Source organism: Teleopsis dalmanni, chromosome 2 (assembly GCF_002237135.1).
Source record: "Teleopsis dalmanni isolate 2A chromosome 2, ASM223713v2, whole genome shotgun sequence".
Taxonomy (NCBI): domain Eukaryota; kingdom Metazoa; phylum Arthropoda; class Insecta; order Diptera; family Diopsidae; genus Teleopsis; species Teleopsis dalmanni.
In genome coordinates, this window is record NC_051847.1 from 123,453,932 (window position 1) to 123,480,516 (window position 26,585).

General features: G+C 27.4%; 2 protein-coding genes across 4 annotated transcripts; one reads left to right on the forward strand and one right to left on the reverse strand.

The window, feature by feature from the left end:
- Positions 1–351: 351 nt before the first annotated feature.
- On the forward strand, positions 352–5,345 carry LOC119684824 (alpha-tocopherol transfer protein-like). The gene is made up of 5 exons (XM_038098955.1): positions 352–690; positions 763–870; positions 4,469–4,613; positions 4,689–4,902; positions 5,126–5,345. Exons 1-5 carry the CDS (start codon positions 419–421, stop codon positions 5,278–5,280), a joined length of 894 nt encoding a protein of 297 aa, XP_037954883.1. The 5' UTR covers positions 352–418; the 3' UTR covers positions 5,281–5,345.
- Positions 5,346–8,309: 2,964 nt separating this feature from the next.
- LOC119686121 (protein kinase C-binding protein 1) lies at positions 8,310–25,440 on the reverse strand. Of its 3 annotated transcripts, XM_038100596.1 has the most exons (12): positions 25,094–25,440; positions 22,194–22,445; positions 21,339–21,366; positions 20,815–21,264; positions 20,240–20,754; positions 19,809–19,987; positions 19,664–19,745; positions 12,930–13,098; positions 10,165–12,869; positions 9,586–10,104; positions 9,288–9,506; positions 8,310–8,620 (listed from the first exon to the last, which is right to left on the reverse strand). In XM_038100596.1, exons 2-12 carry the CDS (start codon positions 22,440–22,442, stop codon positions 8,348–8,350), a joined length of 5,388 nt encoding a protein of 1,795 aa, XP_037956524.1. In that variant the 5' UTR covers positions 22,443–22,445; positions 25,094–25,440; the 3' UTR covers positions 8,310–8,347. The 3 variants fall into 3 exon arrangements, with proteins under 3 accessions (XP_037956524.1, XP_037956522.1, XP_037956523.1); XM_038100594.1 differs by having other exon boundaries at positions 20,240–21,264; XM_038100595.1 differs by lacking the exon at positions 25,094–25,440 and adding an exon at positions 24,321–24,520 and having other exon boundaries at positions 20,240–21,264.
- Between the last annotated feature and the right edge of the window lie 1,145 nt (positions 25,441–26,585).

The window sequence follows — 26,585 nt, forward strand, 5'->3', positions numbered from 1 at the left end:
GTATTATAAACGTGTTTTTTGCCATTAAAAAGTTTCTGCTTACAACAGTGCTTAATCCAAAAATCGGTTAACTCACGTCATCCACAACTTAATCTCTTAACTGTAACCATTCAACAGATCAGTATTACCGACAGTAATAGCTGTTTTGTATATTGTATTGTTTTTGTATTGTTTTAATGGTTTTTAGCAGCCACAATCTACGAGTTTCGCTTTTGAGCAATAATAATTTTCATTTCATTCACCGATGAAGTGGAAACGAGATACAAACGTTGGATTACTTTTTATTTTACATCTCAAAGTAAAAAATTGTTTAAGTGAAATATTTTTTGCTTAATATACTGATATATAAGAAAAAGCCAATAATATATATTCTAAAATAAAATATAAAATTTTAATTTGAGAGAAAAAAGTTGTAATCATGAACGCCGCAGAACTGAGTGCACAATATAATAACTTTCCGGATATTCAACGCTCGGAAGTAAAAAAATTTGTCGAATGGATACGCGCCCAACCGCACATGCAAAATTTATCCGAAGCGGAAGCTTTGCATTTCTTCCACGCCTGTCATTACAGCATGGAGAATGCCAAGCAAGTGATTGATACCAATCTAACCGTACGAACCCATTGCGAAGAGTTCTTTTCAAATCTGGATATTGAACGTCCAGAACTGAAACGTGCTATGAATACTGTGTAAGTGTCGCTATGGAAAATGTGATTGATATTGAAGAAAAACTTTCTTGATGTATAGTTTATATATTTCAGTGATGTATTCCCATTACCTAAATCAACACCAGAAGGATATAAAATTTTTGTGGGTAAATTAAATGATCCTAATGCATCGAATTTTAATTACGCTGACTGCATGAAACTGTGAGTTATAAATATAAATAAATATAATATAATATATATATATATATATGTGTGTTTATATTACATATACATAAGTTTGAAATCAATTATAGGGTACAATTGTTTGAGTATAGATATGGATTGAAAATAATAACATAAAACATAAAAAAAATTTGCTATTTACAGAAATAGATATTATTCATCGCATATTCTTTTCTTCTTCTTCTACCCTACAGTCCGTTATAAACCTTTTCCCTCTTTGCAAATTTTTTTCATCTTACATAGTCTGTTATGTTATCTTTAAATATACAAGTTTGAGAATTCCTGCATCATTATATGCCCTGCCTTATTATAATATTTTCGTTATGCTTCGATGTTTGCTCAATGCAGGTTTGGGATAACCTTCAGCGTTCTATATGAATAACCTCGTAAAGTCACTCTCTGTCATTCGATAAAACTAATATAATTTTTTGTAAGTTCGTTAATTTCATGTTTGTTCGTCAATCTCTGTAGCAATGCCACAGTTGTCAATGGTTGATCTATACACTTTAAGTTCACATTAACACGTATATATTAGTTTATCTACATCAAGCTCGCAGATACAAAGCAAAATGTATAAAGTCTAATTGACGATATTAATATTTCTACCATTATAAAACAAATGATATCAAACTGTAAACAATGAGAGAACTTTATAGGAATCTGATATAATAAAATAGTAAAAGTTCACCTTTACCCTATGTTACATTTTTGTCTTTACCACTTAAAGAAAAGATGTTCGCAATAGATCATCTATATCTTCGAGGGATTTTTGTCTCCTACTTCGTATCAAAATAAAAAAATAAATCTGATTGATAGGACTAGGACTAGTTCTAGAGAATATTATTAATAATAATAATATCAATCATATAAGGTTTGTAAAAAACCGAGTAGAAAAAAATTAAGAAATACACAAAATATATTGTATAATTAACGATTTCTATGGTTGTTCTAAATATAAGTACATAGTTATATATGAAATATATTTGTTTAATCATTTAATATAACAATGTGTTAATTTATAATATATAATATAAACGAAAAGTCATATGTAGTATTTATAATAAGCAAAAAAATTGTTTTATTGTAGGGGGCACAATATTAGACGTTCTTAGACTCGTACCTGTTGGCAGTTCATATTTAAAAATCACATCATGACCAAGGCTAGGTTTTGTTGATTAAAACCTTTGTTTAGTATTTTCCTTCCATTGAACTGACACTTATCGTCAACTAACTGTGGTTCATTCATAAGGGGTTCGAAATAATAATCACAACAAAATATAGTTTTAAAAAAATTGTCTACTCAAAAGGGGTGTCGGTTTAACAGATTTGGCGGTTAGGACCGCTTCTAAGTTTGTATATAGAAATAATAAATATCAATTTTAATATTTTCTCCTGTCATCAAAAGTAAACATTTGCCATTATTATAATTTATAGCAATAAAACACAAATTTATATACTCATATTTTTTAAATATCATTTTAATTTACATACGTATATAATAGTTTGTAATTTCAGTCATTCATTCAATCACTATATAATAACATTAGTAAATGACAACAAAAAAACAGAATGTTGTATCGCGTTTTACGAGCATCTAATAATTAACTTAATTAATTTATATATAATTATTCCATTAAATTTTTTTATAGTATCAAATCAAATGTAACATATAAGATCAAATAAATAATAATAAACTGATCAAATAAGTATAATGTATTAAACTGATATCTGTCATCTAATATCATAATATAGGTTGTTAAAATATAATTATTTTAAAATATACCATAGTTTGTGACTATTACTAAATATTACGTTATAGGAACTTATATCTCAAATTGCTTAATATGTTCTTAGTATTAAGACAACACCAAAGCCCTTAAAATCTTTTCTGATTCATCCAACATGACTAATAAAACTACATAATAAACCACGTTTGATCATTGTTGTTACTAACGTAAGAATGAACCTTAAATGATTCGATATTAAATGCTGAACATAGAACTTACGTATATAAATAAACATTTTCAATATTTAAAATAATGATTTCGCTTCATTGCGAAAAAAGTCAAGTTTCAGAAGTTAAAGAACCAGTCACAGTTTCAAGATTATACAGTCATATGTTTAGCAACTGCTTATTGCAAGCGCTATCAGTATCATATGTGACTCCATTTTCACTATTAATAACATCAACCTCTTTGCTATTGTACTTTAACACTCTCTTATCATTTTTTGTTCTACGCCTCTCTCCATCGTGAACCCCTTACAGCAACCTATTGTTAACTTTTTGCACCACTAATTTAAGCTAAAATAAACTGATGCTACACTGATAAACCTAAAACAAAACATATTTGCATAGAATTCCTAATGTAAGCTACCAATCATGGTAATAATCGCTGCGCTTATTCTTTTTCCTCAACATATTAATCCAAATAGGACTCCCATATTTTTTACTTCTGTTTTAGTATTTCTTGCCAGTACTTTGATAATATTAGTTGTTTAGAGGTCCTTATATACATTATCAATTAATTTTTTACATAATCAATTTTTTTCTTCAATGATTTATATATGATTTCTCCAAAATAAGTGTTTGAATAGGATATGATTTGTTGGAGTAAAATCCCTTTCAATGAAGCATTCATATAAGATTTGCCAACAGGTATTAGTAGATGTACGAAAACGTAGTTTAAACTGTAATTCATATAATTGATCATCGTAACCAACAACTTACAACACGTTGCACAGACTTAGTGACATAGTATTTTTTTGCTTCAGTAATCCAATATTGGAATATATTATGATTTGTTCTTTATAACGAACTAAAGTCAATTAACAACACCGACCAAAATTTGCGTATTTGGATACTTTAAACGAGCTTCACTCACTTCTCTCCATTCAGCTAGCTGATGAATCCGGTTTTCACCTATTAGTGTGTACCAGTGCAAGAATGAAAAAGTGCTGCATTTTTTTGTTTAAACAGATCCAAATAGTGTTCGGTAAATGATCGATTAAAATAGTTTTTATACTACCCTAAGATAATTTAAGGTGTCAACTATTCCTAGATCATCACTCGAAAATAGCTTCGTGGATTTTTTGATGTTTTCTTTAATAGTAAATGAATTTTAACATTTACATCATATAAAGTCATATTTGTACACTGTAAATTTAAACACTACAGTTATTGATGACTACATAAACCAAAATTCAATTTTAAATGTTAAATGTTAAAGATTTTATTTAGCTATCATAATCTGATTTTTTAACAAACAATTATTTCGAATAAACCAGACTTGAAAGGCGGTGTCCCAATTTCTCAACAATCTTAAAAGAAAGGAAATTACTTCATTTAATAACATCTTTAAAGTAGTGCCTCATCTATATATATATAACTTTTTGTTTATAATTATTTTGAAAATAACTATCAATTAAAAAGATAGCCCCACAAGCCTATTCATATTCTAATAATATATTCTCATATCCATTAATATTTCTTCTCACCTTATAAACTCACTTTTCAAAAGATTGATTAAATTATTAAACAAATAAACAATATTCCTTACATCTACAATATATCGAAAAGGTATTGTATGGTATATGATTTATGGATGTATGAAGATGGCATAAAACCAGGACATATAATTGTACTTGATTTGAAAAATTGCTCTTTGGGTCACCTTGCTCGTATTGGGATACTGCAAATGAAGAAGTTTCTATTTTATTTGCAAGTAAGTAAATAATATTAAGAATTATAACAAATAAATAAATCACATATCGGTCATATATTACCTTTTAATTGATAGGAAGCAGCTGCTATACGATTAATAGGATTTCATTTTATTAATATTGTGCCCTTCATGGATAAATTACTCGCACTAATGAATCCATTTATGAAAAAAGAGTTAAAGAATGTATTATATTTACATAACAATATGGAGGATTTCTTCAATTATGTACCACAAAATATATTGCCCGAGGACTACGGTGGAAATGAAGCTGCATGTGATGTACTTAGAGGTTACTTTATTTTTTTTTTATTATTTTTTAAAATTGCATATACCAACTACTACTTCACACTGCAAAATTTGTTTAAAATAATTTTAAATATTAAAACATATTTAAAATTGATTCCTCAAAATTAATAATTTTATTTTTATAGCTCAAGTGTCTCTGAACAAATTTGGTTAAATTGTCAAATTAAAACAATTAATTGCGTTTTTTATAATTTATTTTTTAATAGATAATTACTATCAAAAACTACGAGATTACCGTTTGGATATGATGGAGTTCGAAAAGCGTCATCAGATCAATGAAAAACTACGACCAGGCAAACCAAAAACTTCATCTGATTTATTTGGCATAGAAGGAAACTTTAAAAAATTAGAAATCGATTGATATATTTATTTGTTTATATGATTCTTATTATTGGTATGGGTTCAGAAATAAATATTGTTTAATAACCTGTGTTATTTTCACTTTTTTAATAATAAAAACTGGAAACATTTAGTTTTATTCAAACTGATATATCACTTCTACAGGGTTTATAATAAGAAAAACAGAATTAAATAAATAAATCAGAATTAAATAAGTGAAGTTTCTCAACAATTGAATTTAATGAAAATATATTAACAAGTAAATGCAGGATTTTATCATAAGTGGTAATTCAAAGGGTACTCAAACTTAAACATTTCGAACTACCACTTTGAATTTTCGAAAAAATTCAAACTGCTTAAAAATATTCAAGTTGATTAAACGTCTTATCTACAGTGTTGTGTTTTCGTTAAGTTGTATACAAATATGTATAGCATCAAATGTTCGAACACGATATAATGTTCGAACACTATGGTGGTCGATGTGCTCATTTCAAATGTTAATAAAAAAGAAAGCTGAAGTAAGATTTGAAAGTATAATCTTAATCCTCTGAAACATTACTTTCATATGATATCTGTATTCTTATACCAATTACCAATGATTGTAATTGGTTTAATTTAAATATTTAATTACTAAATTTAGTATAAAGAAAATAACACATATTATAATTTCGATTTTCTGGTATGTCTATTTGACTACGGGTTTTAATAAAGCCATGTGAATCAACAAATTAGTTTAATTATAAATTTACATATATTTCAACGTATGAATTACTTGAGTAATACATAACAACTGACTGAGTACATACTAACTCGTCATAAATTAAAAATATATAAAGTACTATTGTCTTTTGAAGAACCGGACTGAGAGTTACTTTAAATCAATGAAGAAGTCAATGTAGATCTTAAGGTTTTGGTGCTATATCTTTTTAGTAATAATAATAATAATAAAGTTAATAATAATGCAAATGTTTGAAAGACATTTTTAACATAAATATAAACTCAAATGCACTTCAAATGCTAAACATAAATAATTTTAATTAATTAATTATTCTAATTTCAAAAATCTTTTATGTATATTCAAATATTTTATTTCTACTCATTCAATTTGAGAAAAACTTTTTAATACATATGTACTAATATACACAATTAATTTCCGTTAATATAAATTAATTATATTAATTAATTATAATAATTAATATAAAGTAATAATTAAATAAGTAATAGTTGTATTTCTTATACACGTAAGCTTAATCAAAACGTCTTATATCTGTATAGAGATAAACACATTTCTATGTACATTGCAGTAAATAAAAAAATTTTTTACTTGTTAGGATCTATAAATATATGTAAATAATGTATGTCGCTTATTAAATATAATTACATTTTTAGAGATATATAGTTCATTTGGAATATAACTGAACATTTTTAATTTTGTGATGAAATATACAAGATATACACATATGTTCTGTTATTTTATGTAGTAGCTGTCTAGCTAACTGATTTACGTAATTGCGTACTTACTATAAATTAATGTTTTATGTGGAGAGATGTTATATATAAAATTTATTTTAATAATTAAGCTATTAATAGAAAAAATTTTTATATAAAACTGTACAGGTAAATTGGGTATATTTATTATATATATTATAATAAATATTATGTAAATATAAATATATATATGTATATGATATATAAATATATATATGTATATAATATATATATGTATATAAAATATATATGTATATAATATATATACATCTATATAATATATATATATGTATATAATATATATATATATGTATATAATATATATATATGTATATAATATATATATATGTATATAATATATATATATATGTATATAATATATATATATATGTATATAATATATATATATATATATGTATATAATATATATATATGTATATATATATATATATGTATATATATATATATGTATATAATATATATATATATGTATATAATATATATATATATGTATATAATATATATATATGTATATAATATATGTATATATATAATATATACATATGTATATAATATATATACATATGTATATAATATATATATATATATGTATATAATACGTAGATATATGTATTTTTTACATTAATAAAATATTTTTGTATTATGTATACTTTTAGTATATATTCAATTTTAATATGTATTATATGCATACAATAGTAAAATTACATATTTTATGTATTTATTTATCAGATATAACAAATATTACATGGTATGTTTTGAGAACAATTTATAAAGTATGGAGATATAATTCTTTGATCGAAGATATAAAAAACTTATTCAAAAGATCCAAGGCGTCAAAGAAAAATCTGCACAATAAAAACCAGTAAAAGTTACGTTACTTACTTTTATTATAGAGTTCAGAAAAGTATCGAGTGATAAAATGGTGGAAGGAAAAATTGTTAATTAGAAACAAACTCTCAAAGGAAAGTATATCCAAAATAACCTTTAGCCACAACAATGTCTGCAGATTATTTGCTTTAAAGATAAATTCAGAAAAGAGTTGAGCTAAAAGGCCAGATACTTTGAAATATGAACAATAGCATTTTAGAAAAATTACAAACACAAATTTAATTAAATTTTGAATTAAAATAAAATAAAAAATAAAATATATAAAAAATATCAATCAAATTAGAGGTTAGTTGTTTGATTGAACCATTTTTGAGATATTGGGAATTCTTTGGCTGGAGGATTTTTTTGTTTTTGTTTTTTTTTTTTGATATAGTGTCTTTTTGTATGAGTATTGGAAATATACACTTCCTCCCAACTGATTACTTTCGTTTCTTACGACAAGGAATAATATCTAAATTTTACAAGTGGTTCCCAAAAAAGCACCCTATATGTAATATATATTTTCACTTTATATGAACACTTCATACAATATTAAATCACTGAATTAATTAAATCACTGTCCTATCGTTGTATTTATAAATGTAATTAATAGCTTAATAAATAACTACATTTTTAATTAAAAAAAAATATTATTTACATAAGTTATAACTAAAAAAAAATATGGATTTAAAATTTTCATTTTTATAAATGATTTATATTTGCGAGGGTTGGTTAATTGATATTGGTAGTTGAACATTTGGTATGTTCCGGTTACGTGGACTACCTTTATTGCTATTCATTGTGCTGCTACTGATGCGAGCAGATTGTTGATATTGTAAATTTGTCATCGAATTGTTTAAAGATGATTGAGCTAATGTATTTGTTGGCATTATAGGATGTGAATTGCTTGCTCTCATATCCCAAGTATTGGTGCGATGTAGTATTGTGTACGGCTGGTTAACAGAACTAACTCCAGATATTGGACCCTTTAATGAAATTTAATTAAAAATAATTGATAGTAATTACTTTAAATTGAAATTGAAATTCTTTAATTTAATTAAAATTGATATTTAATTATTAAAATTGTTCTTGATATAATTAGACTAATTTATATAGCAGAAATTTATATGAAGAAATGTAATTAAATAAATAAAACGGAAAGGATTTTTTTCAGATAAAAACTTAATACTAATATATACTAAAACATAACTAACAAAAGAATTATGTCATGAAAATATTGTGCTTATTATACAGTTACGATTATTTTTTCATACTTTTTTTCACTTATCAAGGCAACCTATATAAATAAATTTACTAAGTAACATATTATTATTTATTTCGATTGTCGCTAGTATCAGCGTTATAAAGTTCCTATTTAATAACGTGTATTTGAAATTTTTCAACACTTGATTTAAAAAATTAATTTTCTAAATTTTGTACTTTATCTACTATCAAAAAATCTATTGAAATTGCTAAGTTGTTCTAAATTCTTAATGGATTATTTTTATCTTACTTAGAAAAGTAATTGTGTAGATTAATTTATATCATCAAATATACATAATTATAATAAAAATTTGAAAGGTCACAGATTGATTATCATGAAGATAACTATTACATTTTTAGATATATCAAAAATTTCTTTTGCTTTCTTACATTTAAACGTTGAGTAGAATTCTGCATATTGGAGGCTCTTTGACTGTTGTTCATGGGCACAGCTCGTACAAGTGTGTTAGATGGCAATTTTAGTAAATCTGCTGTTATAGATGTTGGAAGATTTTGTAGTTTGGGTCCGATTTTATTTTGTTTATGGTTATTTACATTTTTAACACATCCTGTTGATACTAATGAATTACCAACTTTTCGATTCTTACGCTTTATAAACAAATAAAATGAATAAGAAATAATATAAATAAATTTATTTTATAAAAAATTACTAAGTTAATTAACATACATCGTTTATATTATTAACTGCTACTACATCAGTTTTTGGAGTGAGTCTATTATTATTATTGCTATTATTACTGTTGTTATTGTTATTATTTATATTCATATTTTTTTCGTTTGCCTTTTTAAGCTGTTCACAGTTAGGCGCATGTTCAGCCCAATGTATTTCTTGACATCTCTGTTCACAATAGGCTGTATTCCAACAACAATATAAATTAGCTTCACGTAAACAAATACTACACCATACTGTACGTTTCGTTGCGTCTACCTCTTGTTTTCTTTCCAATTCGCATTGTTTACGTACATCATTGACAGCTCTTGCAGTTTCATTTTCCATACTTTTACGCATTTCATGGAGCATCAAATCCGTCGTGGTTTTGATGTCAGTAAGTTGCTGTTGGTGAGCATACTTTAGCTGTTCTATTTCTAATCTAAGTCTGGTATTTTCGGCTTGCACGCAAGCTTCATCAACTGCTGTCATATCATTTATTGTGTCAGCCATAACCGTTATGAAGTAGTCAGTTAACTAGAAAATTAAGGATCAATTAATTTTTTTTAGAAAAAAAATAGAATTGTTTATCTATACCTTATGTGCATTTTGTACCATTTTGGCACTAACAGGACCTGCCTGTGATGGATACAGAGCATCGCCCGACGATCGCAATGGGCCATCAGGACGTTGCATTAATTTTGGTGGTCCTCTACATATAGTTTCCGTTATAGCCGCAGCCATACTGGGTGAAATGATATCGCCAAGTATATGGTTATCCCCATTAGATAATTGACTGCTGCCACTGCTGTTAGCTACTGAGGTTAATGATGTTGGTAAGGCGGTAGTAGTTATCGTTGTAAACGGCATGCTTGTTGTTGATAAAGAAGATGCAGGTATAGAAACTATTGGTAATAGCATAGATTGTGAAAGTCCTGCCAGAGGAGGAGGCTCAGACATAATGAGTGGTGTTATTATTGTTGATAATTGTGCTGGTGTATTGGAATTATGTGCTCCACTAGTTAACATAGAAGTTAGAGGTGGCACCTGTATCGTATTATTTGTAATACGATTACTCGTTGCAACATCAACTGGTATTGAGACCATGCTTGCAGAAACTTGTGTTAGAGCACTACATGAGGGCACATCATCGCTACTGCTTTGACTTAATGGTGATACATTTGTAAAGTTCTTTCTCGCGCGTTGTGATGGACGTGAATGTACTAGTGGCTGCTGAACTTGTGTAATTTGTTGTGTACTATGTTGGGGTTGTGATCTTTGAACCTGTTGCAATTGCTGTGAGTTATTATTAGTTATGCTCATTATAGGAGTGCCATTTGTATTTAGGTTATTGTTTATAATACCATTTTGTGCACTAGCCATTGCTGGCAATGGACCAAAAGGTACTCCGCGCGTTGTGACACGTTTGTTCATATTTGCTATATTTGCATTTGCAATATTTGTAATACTTGTGTTATTGCTACTGGTTGTATGTTGGGTTTTTGGACTATTTTGTACGATACTGTTGGAGTTTTTAGTTGATAATTTTTGTATCGTAGTATCACCAACCATTCGAACATTGCTTGATTCAGCTTGTGTAAGCGTAGGACTTTTACATGTTTGGTTGCCTGTTAAACCAATATTCGATATATTATGAACTACTTCAGTAGCGTTAACAATTTCATTTGAGTTTTCGTCATCTGACATAACTTCAGTTTTTACAGTTAAAAGATTTGTATCAGTCGATTCATCATTATTAGTTGATTGATTATTGACAGATAAACTGGGTATATGCTCTGCACGAGTATTTCTGCTTTCATTAATATTTTCTAAAGACTTGACCGTTATTGAACTTTTTTTTTTATTATTGTGATCTTTTTCATTCCCGTGTCCTTCTTCGTCAGAAAGAACTTCCTTTTTAATTTCTACAAAAGGTACTAAACCTCTAATTAGTTTATCTGCATTTTGTTCTTGTTTAGTTTTGTAATTGTCATCTGTTGCAGCCTTATTTGAGGTATTAGAACTAGTTAATGTTGTATCAGGACTCATTGTTACTGAGCTATTATCTTGAGTTTCAGCCAATTGTTCACTACTCTTTATAGTTTCTTCAGAATTGGGTATCGAAGAATTTGTGACTATTAAATTTGTATTCAAATTTATATCTTTAGGACTTTGATTATTATCAGCGGTAACATTATCGTTTATATCACTAACAGTATTAGCATGAAGAGAAAAACTAGTACTCACATCATTAATAGTAATTTTTTTTATGGTCACACCTTGTTTATTTTCAAGTTTCTCGATCACATTTTGTTGTTGTACCTTTTCAATATTGATATTTCTATCTTCTTTATTTTCTATTGTGATAGGACCAACTGTTTTAATGGTTATTGGTGGAATTTTAGGCTCATGTTTACTTTGTTTTGCTTTAGTTTTTTCACTTTCGTTATCGTTACTACTATCATCTATAGCAAATTTACGTTTTCCAGTCCCAACACTTGATGAAGCCTCAACTACCTTCAATAATTTTGGAGAAGATTGTGCACTTTCATCATTTTTTTTATTATCATCATAAGCTGATTTCCTTTTCAAAATAACTGTATTCAGTTTCGATGAATTTAAATCTTCTTGCGTATACTTCGACACTACCTCATAATTTGGTGCCAACATTTTTGCCTTATTTGATGAATTGGAATGATCAGATTCAATAGCAGATTCGTTTGCAATATTTTTTTTAATAATTGACAAATGATTATCAGCGGTTTTCACAATTTTATATTGCAACGATGGTTTGGCATTACAATTCTTTTGTTTTTTTATGAATTCTGACACACCAGGCATCATTGTTTCTAATTGTTCTAATTCAATTGATGGGTCATAAGGAGTTTTAAATGGGGCATAATTAAAGCCACCAATTTTTTGTTTAATATTTTGTATATATAATTCCACCTCTTTAATGCAATCAGCAAGTTCGCGAGCGGTTCGTTTACCTGTTTGCATTTTTGGATCTAATTCCGAATACAAATAACACTCCTTCAGTGGCACAAAAGCACGATCATGTTTTCCAAAAAATCGTACATTAACAAGTGTATTTTGTCCCAATCCCATAGCTTTCGCTGGCCAGTAAGGGAATCCTTTTAACTTTGCCCATAGGAGAATGTGTGGCTGACTGCATACATCTTCAAACCAATCAGAACGTGTATGGGCATTTAAATAACATTCGGAACATGATTCAATTTCGTTTGATTCTTGTTTACAACTTTTTAAAATTTGTTTCACAATAAGTGTGTCTTTCGTATTTACTGTAAGTACATGAAAAAAATTTAATATAATTTTAGGATATAGTTAATAAATGTACATACCACCATTTGTTAATATATTTATATTGTGCAACATCCATTTAGCGTCTGCGACAAACTCATCAGAACAACGATACGCTTTCTTTTCTATTTTATCCTCCAGGAATTTAAATGTAACTGGGTTAACAATGAATTTCGGATAAGCGGTGACATCGAAAGATAACTGATGCGTCTAAAATAAGAATAAAAATAAATATGGAAAATTTCTTTCTCAACTCAAATGAAACACATTAATTACGCAATAAAAAATAAAATATTAAAACAAGAACATAAAATAAATAAATATTTATATACGCAACTTTAAAATCATTACTAAACTAATAACGGTATCAAAATCAATAAACAAGATTTCCGACATCATATTCATCGTGAATAGAGGTACTTTACTGGTAAAATTAATTAAAGAACATCTCTTAAAGAAATTTAGTCATATGTTTAAGGAATCATTTAAATATAAATTAACTACATATCACATACTATCAGACAATGAGCATACATAAAGGGTTTAAATGGGCTGCATAAAATTGGCCACATCTTGCATCTACCACGTACCATTTACCCCCCAATAGTTTTCGAAAAGCAAAAATGAACTGCCTTCTTTCTTGCTTGATGAAACGTGAGCTAATGTCTAAAAACACCTTTACTTAATAGTATCTGTGACCACTTGGGTGATTCACTATAACAAAAGCTCCGTTAGATTCTGATAATAAGATATTCGAGTAAATTTACAGAAATATATTATATAAGTATGATCCACTCTCAAGTCTTTGCGTATATCTTTAGTTCTGATATACCATATAGCTTTTAGAGAGAGAGAGAGAGAGAGAGAGACTTTGATAAGTTTGAAGTGCAAAACTAAGCTTTGAGCACAATAAAATTTACACTTAATTTGGCATTTAAATATAATATAAATGTTACTATTCTTCCATATGATACAATAAATGTACTGTAACGAAAAATAAATTAGCTAAAAAGTTTTTAATGATTTCAAGTCTTTTGTGTTACCAATTATAATTTATTTTGCCAATATTAAGAAAATGAAATATAAATAATGAAAAAACAATAAATTATTCTAAGATAGAAAGAAATTGTATTTTAAGTATAAAATGTTGAGATAAGATATATTGAAATCAGACACGTGTCTGACAAAAAAAACATTAAGTAATAATACTTAATAATAGCAATAGAATTTTTTACAATTGTACAATAGTTTTTCTCAACTGTTGAAGGCTTTTCACAATTATAAATAAGTTTGCCACATTATAAATAAAATAAAAATATAAAATTTTTATGTCAAAATCAAAAATGCGATTAATAATAAATATAAGCAAAAAGAACTAATTCCAACTGCCATAAGTTCTATTACAATAATGCTGAAATAAATTTTTGTGTTATTTAAAAAATAAATTTTAGACTAGGACTAATTAATATTATTTTAATGCCAAAGCGTTGAGCGGTAAGTACTTTATTACATATTAAGATTTTTTAAAATATTTCAGAATTTTAATTAGGCTTAATTTAAAAACCTTGTAAGCCGTCACTAATAAAGAATACGTGCTTTTCAGACCTCTACAATGACTTATCCGTTTCTATTGGATAATGTTTTCGTTATATACAGTACACAAAAGGGTCTAGTCTTTTCTATAGAAATACAAATTTCTTATTATTACCAACAAAAAAAAAAGTATTAGATTTGGTTCTAAAGATTCTTGTGTTGTCAGTTGCCCACAACTGACTAAAAACTAATTGTCTACATTCAGAAATAAAGTATTTAACTATATGATATTATAATTATAGGTATGCAATATTAAATTCTACTTCTAATAATAGTTCTCATCTTTTTTAAAAACAAGGAACCAAGTATAAGTTCCGCAAGCCAGTTACCCATTTTTTTTTTTGAACAGAGATTGAAAATGAAATTAACTTTTAACAACAAAATGTTATAATTAATAATAATAATACTAATCAAACTTGATGTTAATAGAAAACTATTCTCAATATTTATCCTACATTGGTATTAATTCGCAATCGAAAACAATTAGGGTCCATTTCATAAGGAAAGGCCACTGAACAACAAATTTCAATTTTACTAAGGGTTAAATATTACAACATAACCATTACAGTTAATATATGTAGAAATTATTATGATCTCCAAAAAGTTTAATTTAATAATATATTATATTATATACTTTATCACTATTTTTATCCTGTTATTGGTACGATTTTAATCAACAAAAAATTTTTTTAGATAAAATACTTAATTTGCAATTAAATTTATTTTATTTCATTATATTATGTTATATTTAATTCCTTACAATTAAAAACCAAAAATGGTACCAAATTAGACTGAATAAAATTATTGGCAAATCTAATGCAAAAATTAAAAATAAATATTTACGGTGACAATTAATATTTAGTGGCCAAGCTCTTCTGTTTAATAACAGTTAGTACTATTTGCTTTGGCATCAGAAAACAATTTTTATGTGTTTTTCGACCCAATATATTGCCACTCTTCAGCAGTGCCACCGTCTTTGAACGTCTACCCAATTCTTCGCATAAATGTTTAATGGTGTTGAGATATGGAGAGGATGCGGCAACGTGCGTTTTGCATGATGCTCGAGTCGCATGCGCAGATCATAAGCTATATGTTTCAGATCATTGTCATATTGGAAGCTAGACGGGGCTGGCACTCTCTCAAGATTGCGGTTCTTTCTTTGACATTTCTCTTGAGGATAGTAATATAATATTTTTTGTCTATCAATGAATTTCAATTCGCCGACACCTGCAGTGGTCATGGATATCTCCATATAAGCATCATGTATCAAAGACATAGTAGGATTATTTTTTTACAGTTTGGTGTTTGCTTTTCTTCAAGCTATTTGGCGGCCATAAGATCATATGATCTAAAATTTTCTTTCATCCAAGAAGAGAACTTTGTTCCAAAAGTCGATTAATTTACTTAAGTATTTCTTTGCTACGCTAAATACTTCTGGTGGTAAATCTGCAAAATAAACAGTTTTTGTCTAGTTTTTGTGTTGGGTTTCATGCAGTATACTGCTGACCGTTGTGCGATGTATATCTTTGCCAAAGTCTCACTTAACTTCAGCTGCGTTGTGGGGTAAAGATTTTTTTAGATTGACCTTTACTTTTCTTATTATGTTGCTGGATTTACGGTCGCTCAAAGCTTTAGGTCCGTCTGTGTGCTTTGCATTTTGGAATGATGTCGTTTTTTTTTGGAACGCTGCACAGTGCTCCGATAGATATAGCGGTTTCTATCTATCATATCCTTAATATCGGCAAAAGATTTGCTTTTATTGTGCAAATATATATTTATTTTCCGCTGAAATTCGACAGTATCCTTATGTTAACTGCTCCTTTTGTTCAAAATGAATTAACTTTGTTAATATTATTGGCATTATGACGTTTTTAGGTAGAAACTAAACCACTGCGACATTTATGTTGAAATGTTGAAATAACAGATCTTTTCCAGAAAAACGTTGTCAGATGAAAGAAATTTTGTCAAAATAATTTATTAGAACCTAAGTATGGCAATAATTTTGTTCAGCCTAATTTAGTACATTTTTTGGTTTTTTAATTATAAGAAAGTAGTTATGAGACATAATATAAGGATATAAAATGAATTTAAAAGTAAATTAAGCATTTTATCTAAAAAAATTTTTGTTAATTAAAATTCACATCGTTAAGAGGATAAAAACATTTCCAAAGTTCAATATGCTTGCTGTGCCAATAATTATGTTCGGCACTACATGTATGTATGTATGTAATCCTATGTCAGTTTTAATATGGTTAATATAAATAATTTAGAAATTAAAATATATATACCGATTATTACATATGTGTATATTTATACAAATAAAATTACAAATATCATTTTTTAAATATTTTAAATAATTATTAAATTATCTACTTGTACACACATAATATACATATATGTATTTGTATGTATATTACATGTACATATATCATAAATATTCTTGCAAGGCTATTTTGCTTTTCTATCACATGTTTTTCTACAAAATCAATTGCTGCAACGAAACCAAAATTTCAGTGTATAATTTTTTTTTAAACGCCAACATGTTTTTTATATGTAACTAATAAACACTCATCTGCCTCTTATCTCTGAGAGCGAAAGAGATATTCACAAAAGTAAAGACAAACGTAATACCTGATAATTAAATTCGCCGCAATATTTTTATGCCTCAGCTGAAACAGGTTTGCATGTGAAAGGCACACAAAGAAGAATTTAAATAAAATTTATGTGTAAAAGAATATATGAAAAATGCATAGCAAAAAGACATGAAATAATGGTTTTTTTTACTGCTTTTTACGTATTTAATTTCTGTTATATGAAGAATATAGTTTTGATAGTTTAATTAAATACAATATTAACAATTTTTTTATATTAAATTGACATTGGATTTTACGGAAAAATGAATTATCCTTAAATTACGTTGTAAGTTATTTTAATTAAGTTAATTTAATTAAGGACTAAGTATATATATTGATTTTGAAATTTATTTCCAGTACAGTAAGAACTCAATAACATGAATTTCAAAATAGTTGTAGGTTTACATTTTTTCTTTAATAGATTATTTTTATCACTTTTTATTTATTATAAATTATAGTATTGCTTCTTAGCAATATTTTTTATTTAGAAATTTCAATATAAACTCTCTAACATACCTTCGTATTTATAAGCAACCAATCCTTTTTCTCTTTCTGAAGTACTAACTAAATTACTTTGGTTCGATTTTGAGTTCAACGAATGGTCCGTTTCTTTCTAAAGGCTTATATGGTTATTATATACGGTAAATGCATCTAATCATATACTTTACAATGACTTTAAGATGATAACAATGTTTCTTGTAATAATAAGATAAGATTAGATAATATTTTAAGGAAATAAAAAATAAAGTAATGTATTCTTTCAAATATGTCTTAAATATTTCATAAAATAAATGTCAAAAAAGAGAAATCAAAAGTATATAACGAATATCTTATGACTAAAATTTCCAATATCCGTAGTTATAGTAAAACAATACCATAACTATTTCTATTTTAAAAAACAACAAAAACAATAACTCTCAATATAAAATTTTATAATTTTTCAAAAAAAAACATAAATTAAAATGTAAGCAAAATTAAATTTTTTTTTAGTTATTCAGACTTAAAAGTATCTCTACCCCTTAAGACGGTTGCCTTATTGTTTTACCGTATAAAACTCAAGACGTTTTAAGTCAATAGTCAAGACTTTCCTTAAAGGGAGGTAAGAACTAAAGTCAATCTATATCTTAGTCTGCTTTTAGTGACTTCAATCTTCGTAGCAAACAATAATATAATTACAAATTCTTAAATGTAAGTAGTTTTAGATAAAACTTATTGGTTAACACAAAAGCTAGAAAGTTAAAAATTTTTAACCTCATATTTGACACCTCGTTTATATCAACTTCAGATATACTTAATATTCAGTTTTAGCATAGCTATCAGTTCTGACTATTTAATTTAAACATATATTAACTATTATTTGTTTCAAAAAATTTCTAAGATCGTATATAAGTAATTGTTCAAAATTTATCTTTTCTCAAAAGTTAAAAGCTTGACTTGAGTTAAAACAGACAACCGAAAATTTTTAAAATATTTCGTTATTGTTTCGTCGGCCTGATCAAACACATGTGTAATATAATAGTGTCTTCAAATGTCTTCACTGCATCCAAGCATTTTGATAAACCTAATATACGCTTATTCACAATAGTAAAATAAATATAATTTATAACATTTATAAAATCTGCATTACATTTAATATATACATTAAATGACAAATATTTGTCGAAAAATAAGTTCAAGATAAGCTTTTTATATTCAGTCCAACAGTACTATACAAATTCAAAGTTCAAAAATTTAAAATACACGTACACATTTGATTGTACGAGTTTAACACTATAAGTTTAATGAAATAAAACTTTTTTCTAAAACTCTAAAATTTAAGAAAAGTTAGCACCCTATAGACATTTTAGCTGTAATAAGCGAGAATCAGCAAGTCGAGAAATTTTAAAATAACTGCTTTAATACGAAGATATAGAAAGAGGAAAAATAGAAAATCGATTTCTAAAACCTACATTAGTTAAATCGATTTAAAAAACATTTAGATTAACTAATGCCGTGTGAATAGCATATAAAAATCTTAAAAATTTAAATGTACCTCTAAAGAGAAAAATAGCTCAAAGTTGGAAAATTTCAATAATTTCGTATTTTTACTATTTAAACTATATATTTAAAGAATATTTAAAATATTTATAAAAAATAAATCAAAAATATCAAGCGTTTACTGTACAAAAGCAAATGATAATTGCAAATTAGCTTTGTTTTAATTAGGGATTTTTAATAACAAAAGATGGAAAACAGCAATGTAGTATGTACATAAAAACAAATTCGAATGATTTATCAGTATTTGACATTTTTAAGCTTTCATTTTGTTTATAACAAATGACGTCGCAAAAAGCAAAAGAAATTAAAGAAAAACTGCTTGTGTATAAAATTAATTTCAAACAATACATACACACTTTTTTTATTGATTTTGAGTGTGTGTGCAAGTGAAATATTATTGCCTAAATTAGTATGGGAAATTTAATCATCTTAAACTGTGAAACCATAAATAACTAAATATAATAATATATAACCACATATTTTAAAAATATATAGAAGTATATATAACTTACAACAGGAGCACTTTGCATTGTTTTTAGTGCAAAAGAGAGTAGTTGACTCAATAAATCCAAAGACAAATCATTTCTGCGTGATCTGTAAATTATATTAGTAAACATTGTTATATATAAGTTCATTGTTATTAGTTAAATTGCTTACTTTTTCGGTCCAGTTAACACATTTTCTATTTGTGTGCATTCTGGACACACCCATGTGTTATCTACTTTAGTTGCAGACGTTAACTTTACACAAGTTGTATGAAACGAACGTATACACTTGAAACATGGTTTAAGATTCTCACACTTACGGCATTTCCAACAGAAACTATCCCAACCAACCTATTCAAAAAAAAAAAAAAAGAACAATAATATTACTAAAAATTTTAATTATGAATATATTAAATTGTTATAATTTGCAATATATATGTATCTATAAAACAAAATTTTATTGTTTTTTAGATCATTTAAATAATCAGTATCAAATTTTAAATAGTTTCAAAATAATATTTAATCATTTTTAGTTCAAAAATATAATATATCAACTGTACAAGCACTTATATACTGTAATTTATTAGTAATATTTTCGTTTACCTTTGGCGGTGGACTCCACATGGCATTAAGACGTGCTCGTATATCGCCATCTCTTATTGCTACTGCATCTAAATCAGTTAATTCTTTCGATTGTATTGGAAAACTATCATTATTACTTATATTAATAGTACTTTCTAAAATGGATGATGCATTGTCATCACCACTTTCTCCATCATCTGTGACATATTGTTCGTCATTATGTGTACCTTTAACTCGGTTTAGAAATTCTCGCTGCTTTTGTTGAAAATCCGAGTTTTTCGATCTCATATTTCCACGTTTGGCTATTTTGTCATCAGATGGCCATTTACTGATTTTTGTGTTAACTAATTCATCAGCACGGCTCATACTTTTACTACGAGAACGTCCACGATGTTTAAAACTATGATCCGAACAACTAGTCTCATCTTTCTGTGGGTCAAATTTATCAGCCTCTATATCGACATCTGTGGCATATTGTTCGTCATTATGTAAACCTCTAACTCGACTTAGAAATTCTCTTTGCTTCTGTTGAAATTCTAAATTTTGGGATCTCATATTCATACGTTTACCTATTTTATCATCAGAGGTCCACTTACTTATTTTTATGTTTAACGAATCATCAGAGTTACGATTCATACTCTTACTACGGGAACGCCCACGCTGTTTATATTTTTTATCCGAAGAACTAGTCTCATCTTTAAGCGGCGCAAACTTACTGCTTTTCTTTACTTTAGAACTGTTCAATTCAGTATTGCGAAAACCCATGTCTTTATCAACAGATTCTTTAGAACTAAGTCCAGCTTTTCGTAAAATGCGCATTTTCGATTCTATTTGATCTGTTTCTATACCATATTCAGTAAGAATTTTGGACTCATTAACAGATTTCTTTAAAGCCGAAGCTTCTCGCGAAAGAGGAGTACAACAACGACGTGAAGAAGTTGAAGTTTTTCCCTCACTGGCAGACTGCATTTTATCATTTAAAGAATTTTTTTCACTTGTAGTGCTCATACCATTAGCATTCGTTTCTGTTGAATTGTCATCAAGAACTATAACATTAAAATGCAATACCATCAATAAAACAATAATAAATATAAATAATAATCGCACATTTCAAACTTACCATTCATGCTGTCATTTTCCAATATATTCTGTAGCATAATAATATCAAAAAAAATATATATTAATAATTTTATTTATCTATTTAACTCATATAGTAAGTGTAATAACTACATAGAGTTAATAGCCAACTTCAAATGGTTTCGCTTTACAGACAATATAAACAATTTTTTATATGTTGCTAAATACATATTATATAAATATGGAATCCCACATATGTGCAACATATTAATCACAAAATACACACCAAACTTAGTAATCTGAATTCAATCAGAGAAGTTACCTGCATGGTCAAGAGCGTCTCATTATTTCCATTCATCATACAGATTACAACAATAATATGCATTACACAGATTACAACCGACTGATGTCTAACAGTTTCGCCTGAGCAAGCCTTAAAAAAGCTTAACGTATTTTGGAGATATTCGGACACATACCAGACCTCGCGAAAACTAAGATTAAAGTTCCTGTTCTAAATAGTAGTGAGAACTAACTTGAAACTGTTAGCAATATTTGACGTCAACAACAGTCTTCCTTGTCTCTTACGAATATTCTGGTCAAACAAAACATCGAACACCTAGTTAAAGACTAAAATATAAATGATCCAAGCATATATGAGTTGATTACATTTTATGCTGGCCTACAGTAGATATCACTATAATTTTATATTATAGTCGCAAAGGCACGTACGTTCAAGCAACAATGGAATAGATTTATTGAAACAGAAATCCGACTTAATGGAAAACATGAAATTAAATCTATACGATTCCCGTTTAATCAATGCTTCATTTAGAAAATACCTGTCAGCTTCTTCTGCAGAATAACCAGAGCTAAAACTTAAATATGAAATATTACTTACAGCCCTATTTTCTTTATTGGAATTCACCAGATCCGTGTTATTTTCCACAATATTGCATAATAATTTTATTTCTGTTTTAGTATCCTCATTTTCGTCACGCTCCTCGTTTTCTGCTTTAGGGACTTTTAACAGAGATACCGGGGTTGAAGACTCTACAGTTGGTGTTGAAGACGAACTACCACCCATAATTGCTTCATATGCCGGAGGTGGTATTGAGTCTAAGCTCTCATCTGGTGTTTCTGTTTCCATTTTCTGAAATAAAAATTAATAAAACATTAAGTATTTTTTTTAACTGAAAATTACAATAAACGTAATTTTATGTTAATAACAATTAGTGAGTTATTGCTATTTTATTTTAAAATAAATTATATTAAATTTATTTATACCAACAGAGTAAGTGCTTTAGGTTTCAAACGTATCTAATTTGTCAGTGTTTTATTTCTAATTTTTCTTGTGCTCTCTAAAAAAAACATTCGCTTTTAGCTTTTGTTCTAGAACGATGCCTTATTTAAGTATGTATGTATGCGTATATGTATGTCTGTATGTGTGTATGTGAAACATATATCACATATATACTCGTACTTTGAAAATAATTTTATTTTTTACCGCATGTCACGTTTTCAGAAAGCACTGTACTAAACAATGCTAACATTAGGTAATTTTATATATGAATAAAAAAGTTTTTAAATAAAACGAATAACAGTTAAATTATTGTTGAAACATGTTAATATGCTATCTTTTTCTAAAAATAAAGCCTACCACAATTAGGTCAAAAGAGACCAATAATAGACTATTGGTCCAATATAGCCTAACTAACACTTTCTTCAAAAAACGAAAGTAAGTGCATTCCTTGATATTTATATTTTTCATTTTTAACAAATATTTTTAAATATATTTATACTACGCAAATAAATGGTTAATTAATATGTATCATAGTATCAAGAGATAAGGTCACATGATTTACGTAATAATGGAAAAATAGTTTATAAACGTTCGTTTTGCTAAAATAAAAAGTAGTATTTGATAGATATGTATATACCTTCATTAAAATTACATATAACATAGGTACGGTTCACTTGAAGAATACCCAACAAAATATCGCGGTCTGTGTAATTCCATAAATAATACTCATACTATTCACACTATTTGAAGCAATAGAACAACCATATAAATATGCGAGTAAAAGCACTGAAAAACAAATCGGAATAAAATGGAAGTTTATCCATGCATATTTCCTTAATTTTCACCTGAATTTTTGAAAACAATTTCATAAGATTTTGAGTTGAATTTTTTTAGCTTTTTAATGAATGCTGTTTCTCTATGTCCACTCTTTTAAAAGGCTTCCAATGAAGCTGTAACTTTAGTTTCGAGAATAAAAAACATTCCAAAATTTCACAAGAACTCTCCAACGAATAGAGAAATTTAGCAAAAAAAAGATTGAGAAAAATAGATTTTGTATAACAGATATTGTGCACATGATATATTCAACATTGTTGTTGTCACAATGGAAATCACAGTGACGGCCCCAGTGACTTTTGCCTGGTAAACCAAAGGCCGCATGAGCTCAAATAATGATCCGCTGTGTTACCATGGATCATCAGGGAACATTTAAAGATATTATGCTATATAATCTTCATTCCCACAGCGTCTGAATTTACATTCCGGTATTACTCGCCAACACTAAGCAATTTAGTGTTGCTTAGTCATCAAAGGCAAACAGGTTTATCTAGACACACTCGTCTAAAGATTAATAATAAAAAAAACGACATCTAGATCTACATTTTAGAGCTACTCGTCCGTACTTACAACTAACAATCCCATCAAAAATTCATTATTCGACGGGGACTAAGAGTAGTTGTCAATTTCATAATTTTGAGGTATCACAAATCATCATTTACATTAATATATTGAAAGTATACCTGTAAATATAAATAAGAATAACATAGTGTGATATTTCTATTAAAATGATATTATACACTATCAAGAATTTTTTCACTCATTGCAAATATATTTCGAGTTTGCTTATAAAGCAAAATTTCGGCGGTTTAAAGACATACTTTAAAATGGCAACTTAATTTTATATAAAATTTAATATTTAGTTTCACACTTCTCGGTTTCGTATCTTACCAGTAATTCCAGTAATTGGGTATACACAAAAAAAATTCGCTTCAACGTGATATTACCGAGTGTTTTCACATTTTTGACATAGAATTTCGCTTGAAATATATTTCAAAAAGGAACCTAAATGTAATATATTGTACTTTAAATTAACTGGAAGATTTTTTAGTTTGACTAAATTTCCAAGAAAATATGTGGAGGCAGTTATCCTAAATATCTTTAATTGTTAACTATAAGTACTTGGACTTTCGTTGCAAGCAATTCAATGTTTTGTCAAATTTTTTGTCTTAATATTTTTTGCAATATTGCTCTTGATATATTATTAAATGCCTACTGCATTTATAAAAATATTAATTTTAAATTTTTTTAATTAAAATTATTTTTTTGATATATGATGAACCTCGTGTTAAACACATAATTAATAATAAATTGTGTCACATACAAGCCACAGACATCAGACATCTATGGGTTCGACTACTACTACGTACAGAGGCGACGTTTAAGTTTTGTGCAACGTTTGCATTTTGCTTTAATGTGTTGCAATTAACTGATGCTCTTCTCAAGATAAAACATCAATAAAGGCAACATAAAGGAGTCTGCAATAATGAAGGCAGGAAGACTGTGAGTACAAGTTGGCAACCAAAAACGAAGCTAGCCTATGCGTTCGGTTTATGGACAAGCACCTAAAATTCAAAGCCACTTATTTTTCATTTTTATGAAGAGTAAAAAAATACAAACATTAATCAATAGCTGACAAACATATATTGTATAAATATACTTACGGTGTGTAAATAATTCAGCTCTGCTAATAAATTGTGTATTTTAAATGGCGTACATGAGCGCAGTAGTTGCCGCCGCTACTATTAGCGATTTTGTTGTAATGAAAAAAGCAAAGCAACTTGTTCCTTGACTTTACTTCAGCACTTTTCGATAATGAAATTTAATTATGAAACAACTGTAGCACATTTAAGTCATATACTTATAAATCAAATAAATACTTATTCATTACATATTTAATAAATTATATATTTTGTTCATATATTTTCCTTTGGAATTCATTAAAACTGCAGTTTTCTACGTCACAAAAATAATTCGCTTCTGCTTCCGTGCGGTTAGTATACGTCGAACAGTTCCGAAACAAACATATCAAATGATGGCGAATTCAGTATGACAGCAGCAATAAGAAGTAGTCTCTCCATGTTTTTGTTTCTTTCGCTCTTACGCTCTTATTTTGAACATAACATAAAAAACAATAAGATGCAAATACAACAAGGAATTGATGAAGTTCGCCTTTTTTCATCATATAATTTTATATATGTATGTATATATATATTAAATATGGCTTAATTTTTTATTTGAGAAAAATTTGTAGCAGCTTTATTGCTTCCAAAATGTTCGTATGAAGTTGCAGGGTGGGCAAAGACGGCACATTACGAATTAAATTTCGTTTATTTTTTATTATATTATTTAACTTGTAATCAACTAATGCTTATGATATAAATACAATATAAGTACTAAGTTTGCACAAGTTTAATTATACATATATTGTGCATACATTAATAAATAGATATGAAAAAAATATTCTGTGTATTCAGAATATATGAAAAAATTTATTGTGCTTTTTCAAGTAATTTTCGTATGAAAAATATTGATTGCACAAGGCCAAGAATTAAAGCTTAATGTTTTGGATTTTATATATTTAATGTATATATTTATATATTAGCACTTACGACTCTGTAAACCTATTAGATTTCCTTTGAACTTAAACCACTACTCCTTTGTCTCCTTGTAACATTGCTTACAACTCAGGAATGCATTAACATTACCAAACCATATATATTATATATCTAATATCTTCATTTGTCCAATATTACATATTTAATATCTACATTGGTCCAATATTATACAAATAAAAGCTTCAATCGTCCAATATTATATATATAATATCTCCATTTGTACAATAGTACATATGTATATAAAATATATCCTTACCGTCTTTTATAACCATTAATGTATGTTTTTTAGATCCACCAAGCAGAAATTTATTTGCTTGCTAATAATATTATATCATAGATCTCATTTTTTTACACACATATATATGTATATAATCTTTAAAAATTACATACATACATACATATGTATTTTGTATATCATTGAATGAGTAACTTAAAAATCATCTATTGCATAAATTGAATTAATTTGTTGAATTCCCATTATGATTTTCTATAACGTTGTGTTAAGATGGAGAAAGCCATTGTGTAATTTTGCTTGAAG

What these genes read in the sequence shown, in the direction of transcription:
- LOC119684824 (XM_038098955.1), top strand. Translation starts at nt 419, where the DNA reads ATGAACGCCGCAGAACTGAGTGCACAATATAATAACTTTCCGGATATT. An exon ending in AAACGTGCTATGAATACTGT is followed by an intron (nt 691 to 762) that starts GTAAGTGTCGCT and finishes TATATATTTCAG; the next exon opens with TGATGTATTCCCATTACCTA. An exon ending in AGTTTCTATTTTATTTGCAA is followed by an intron (nt 4,614 to 4,688) that starts GTAAGTAAATAA and finishes TTTAATTGATAG; the next exon opens with GAAGCAGCTGCTATACGATT.
- LOC119686121 (XM_038100594.1), bottom strand. Translation starts at nt 22,442, where the DNA reads ATGGAAACAGAAACACCAGATGAGAGCTTAGACTCAATACCACCTCCG. An exon ending in CAATGCAAAGTGCTCCTGTT is followed by an intron (nt 13,099 to 19,663) that starts GTAAGTTATATA and finishes TTCTTATTTTAG; the next exon opens with ACGCATCAGTTATCTTTCGA. An exon ending in CAGTTAATAATATAAACGAT is followed by an intron (nt 9,507 to 9,585) that starts GTATGTTAATTA and finishes TTGTTTATAAAG; the next exon opens with CGTAAGAATCGAAAAGTTGG.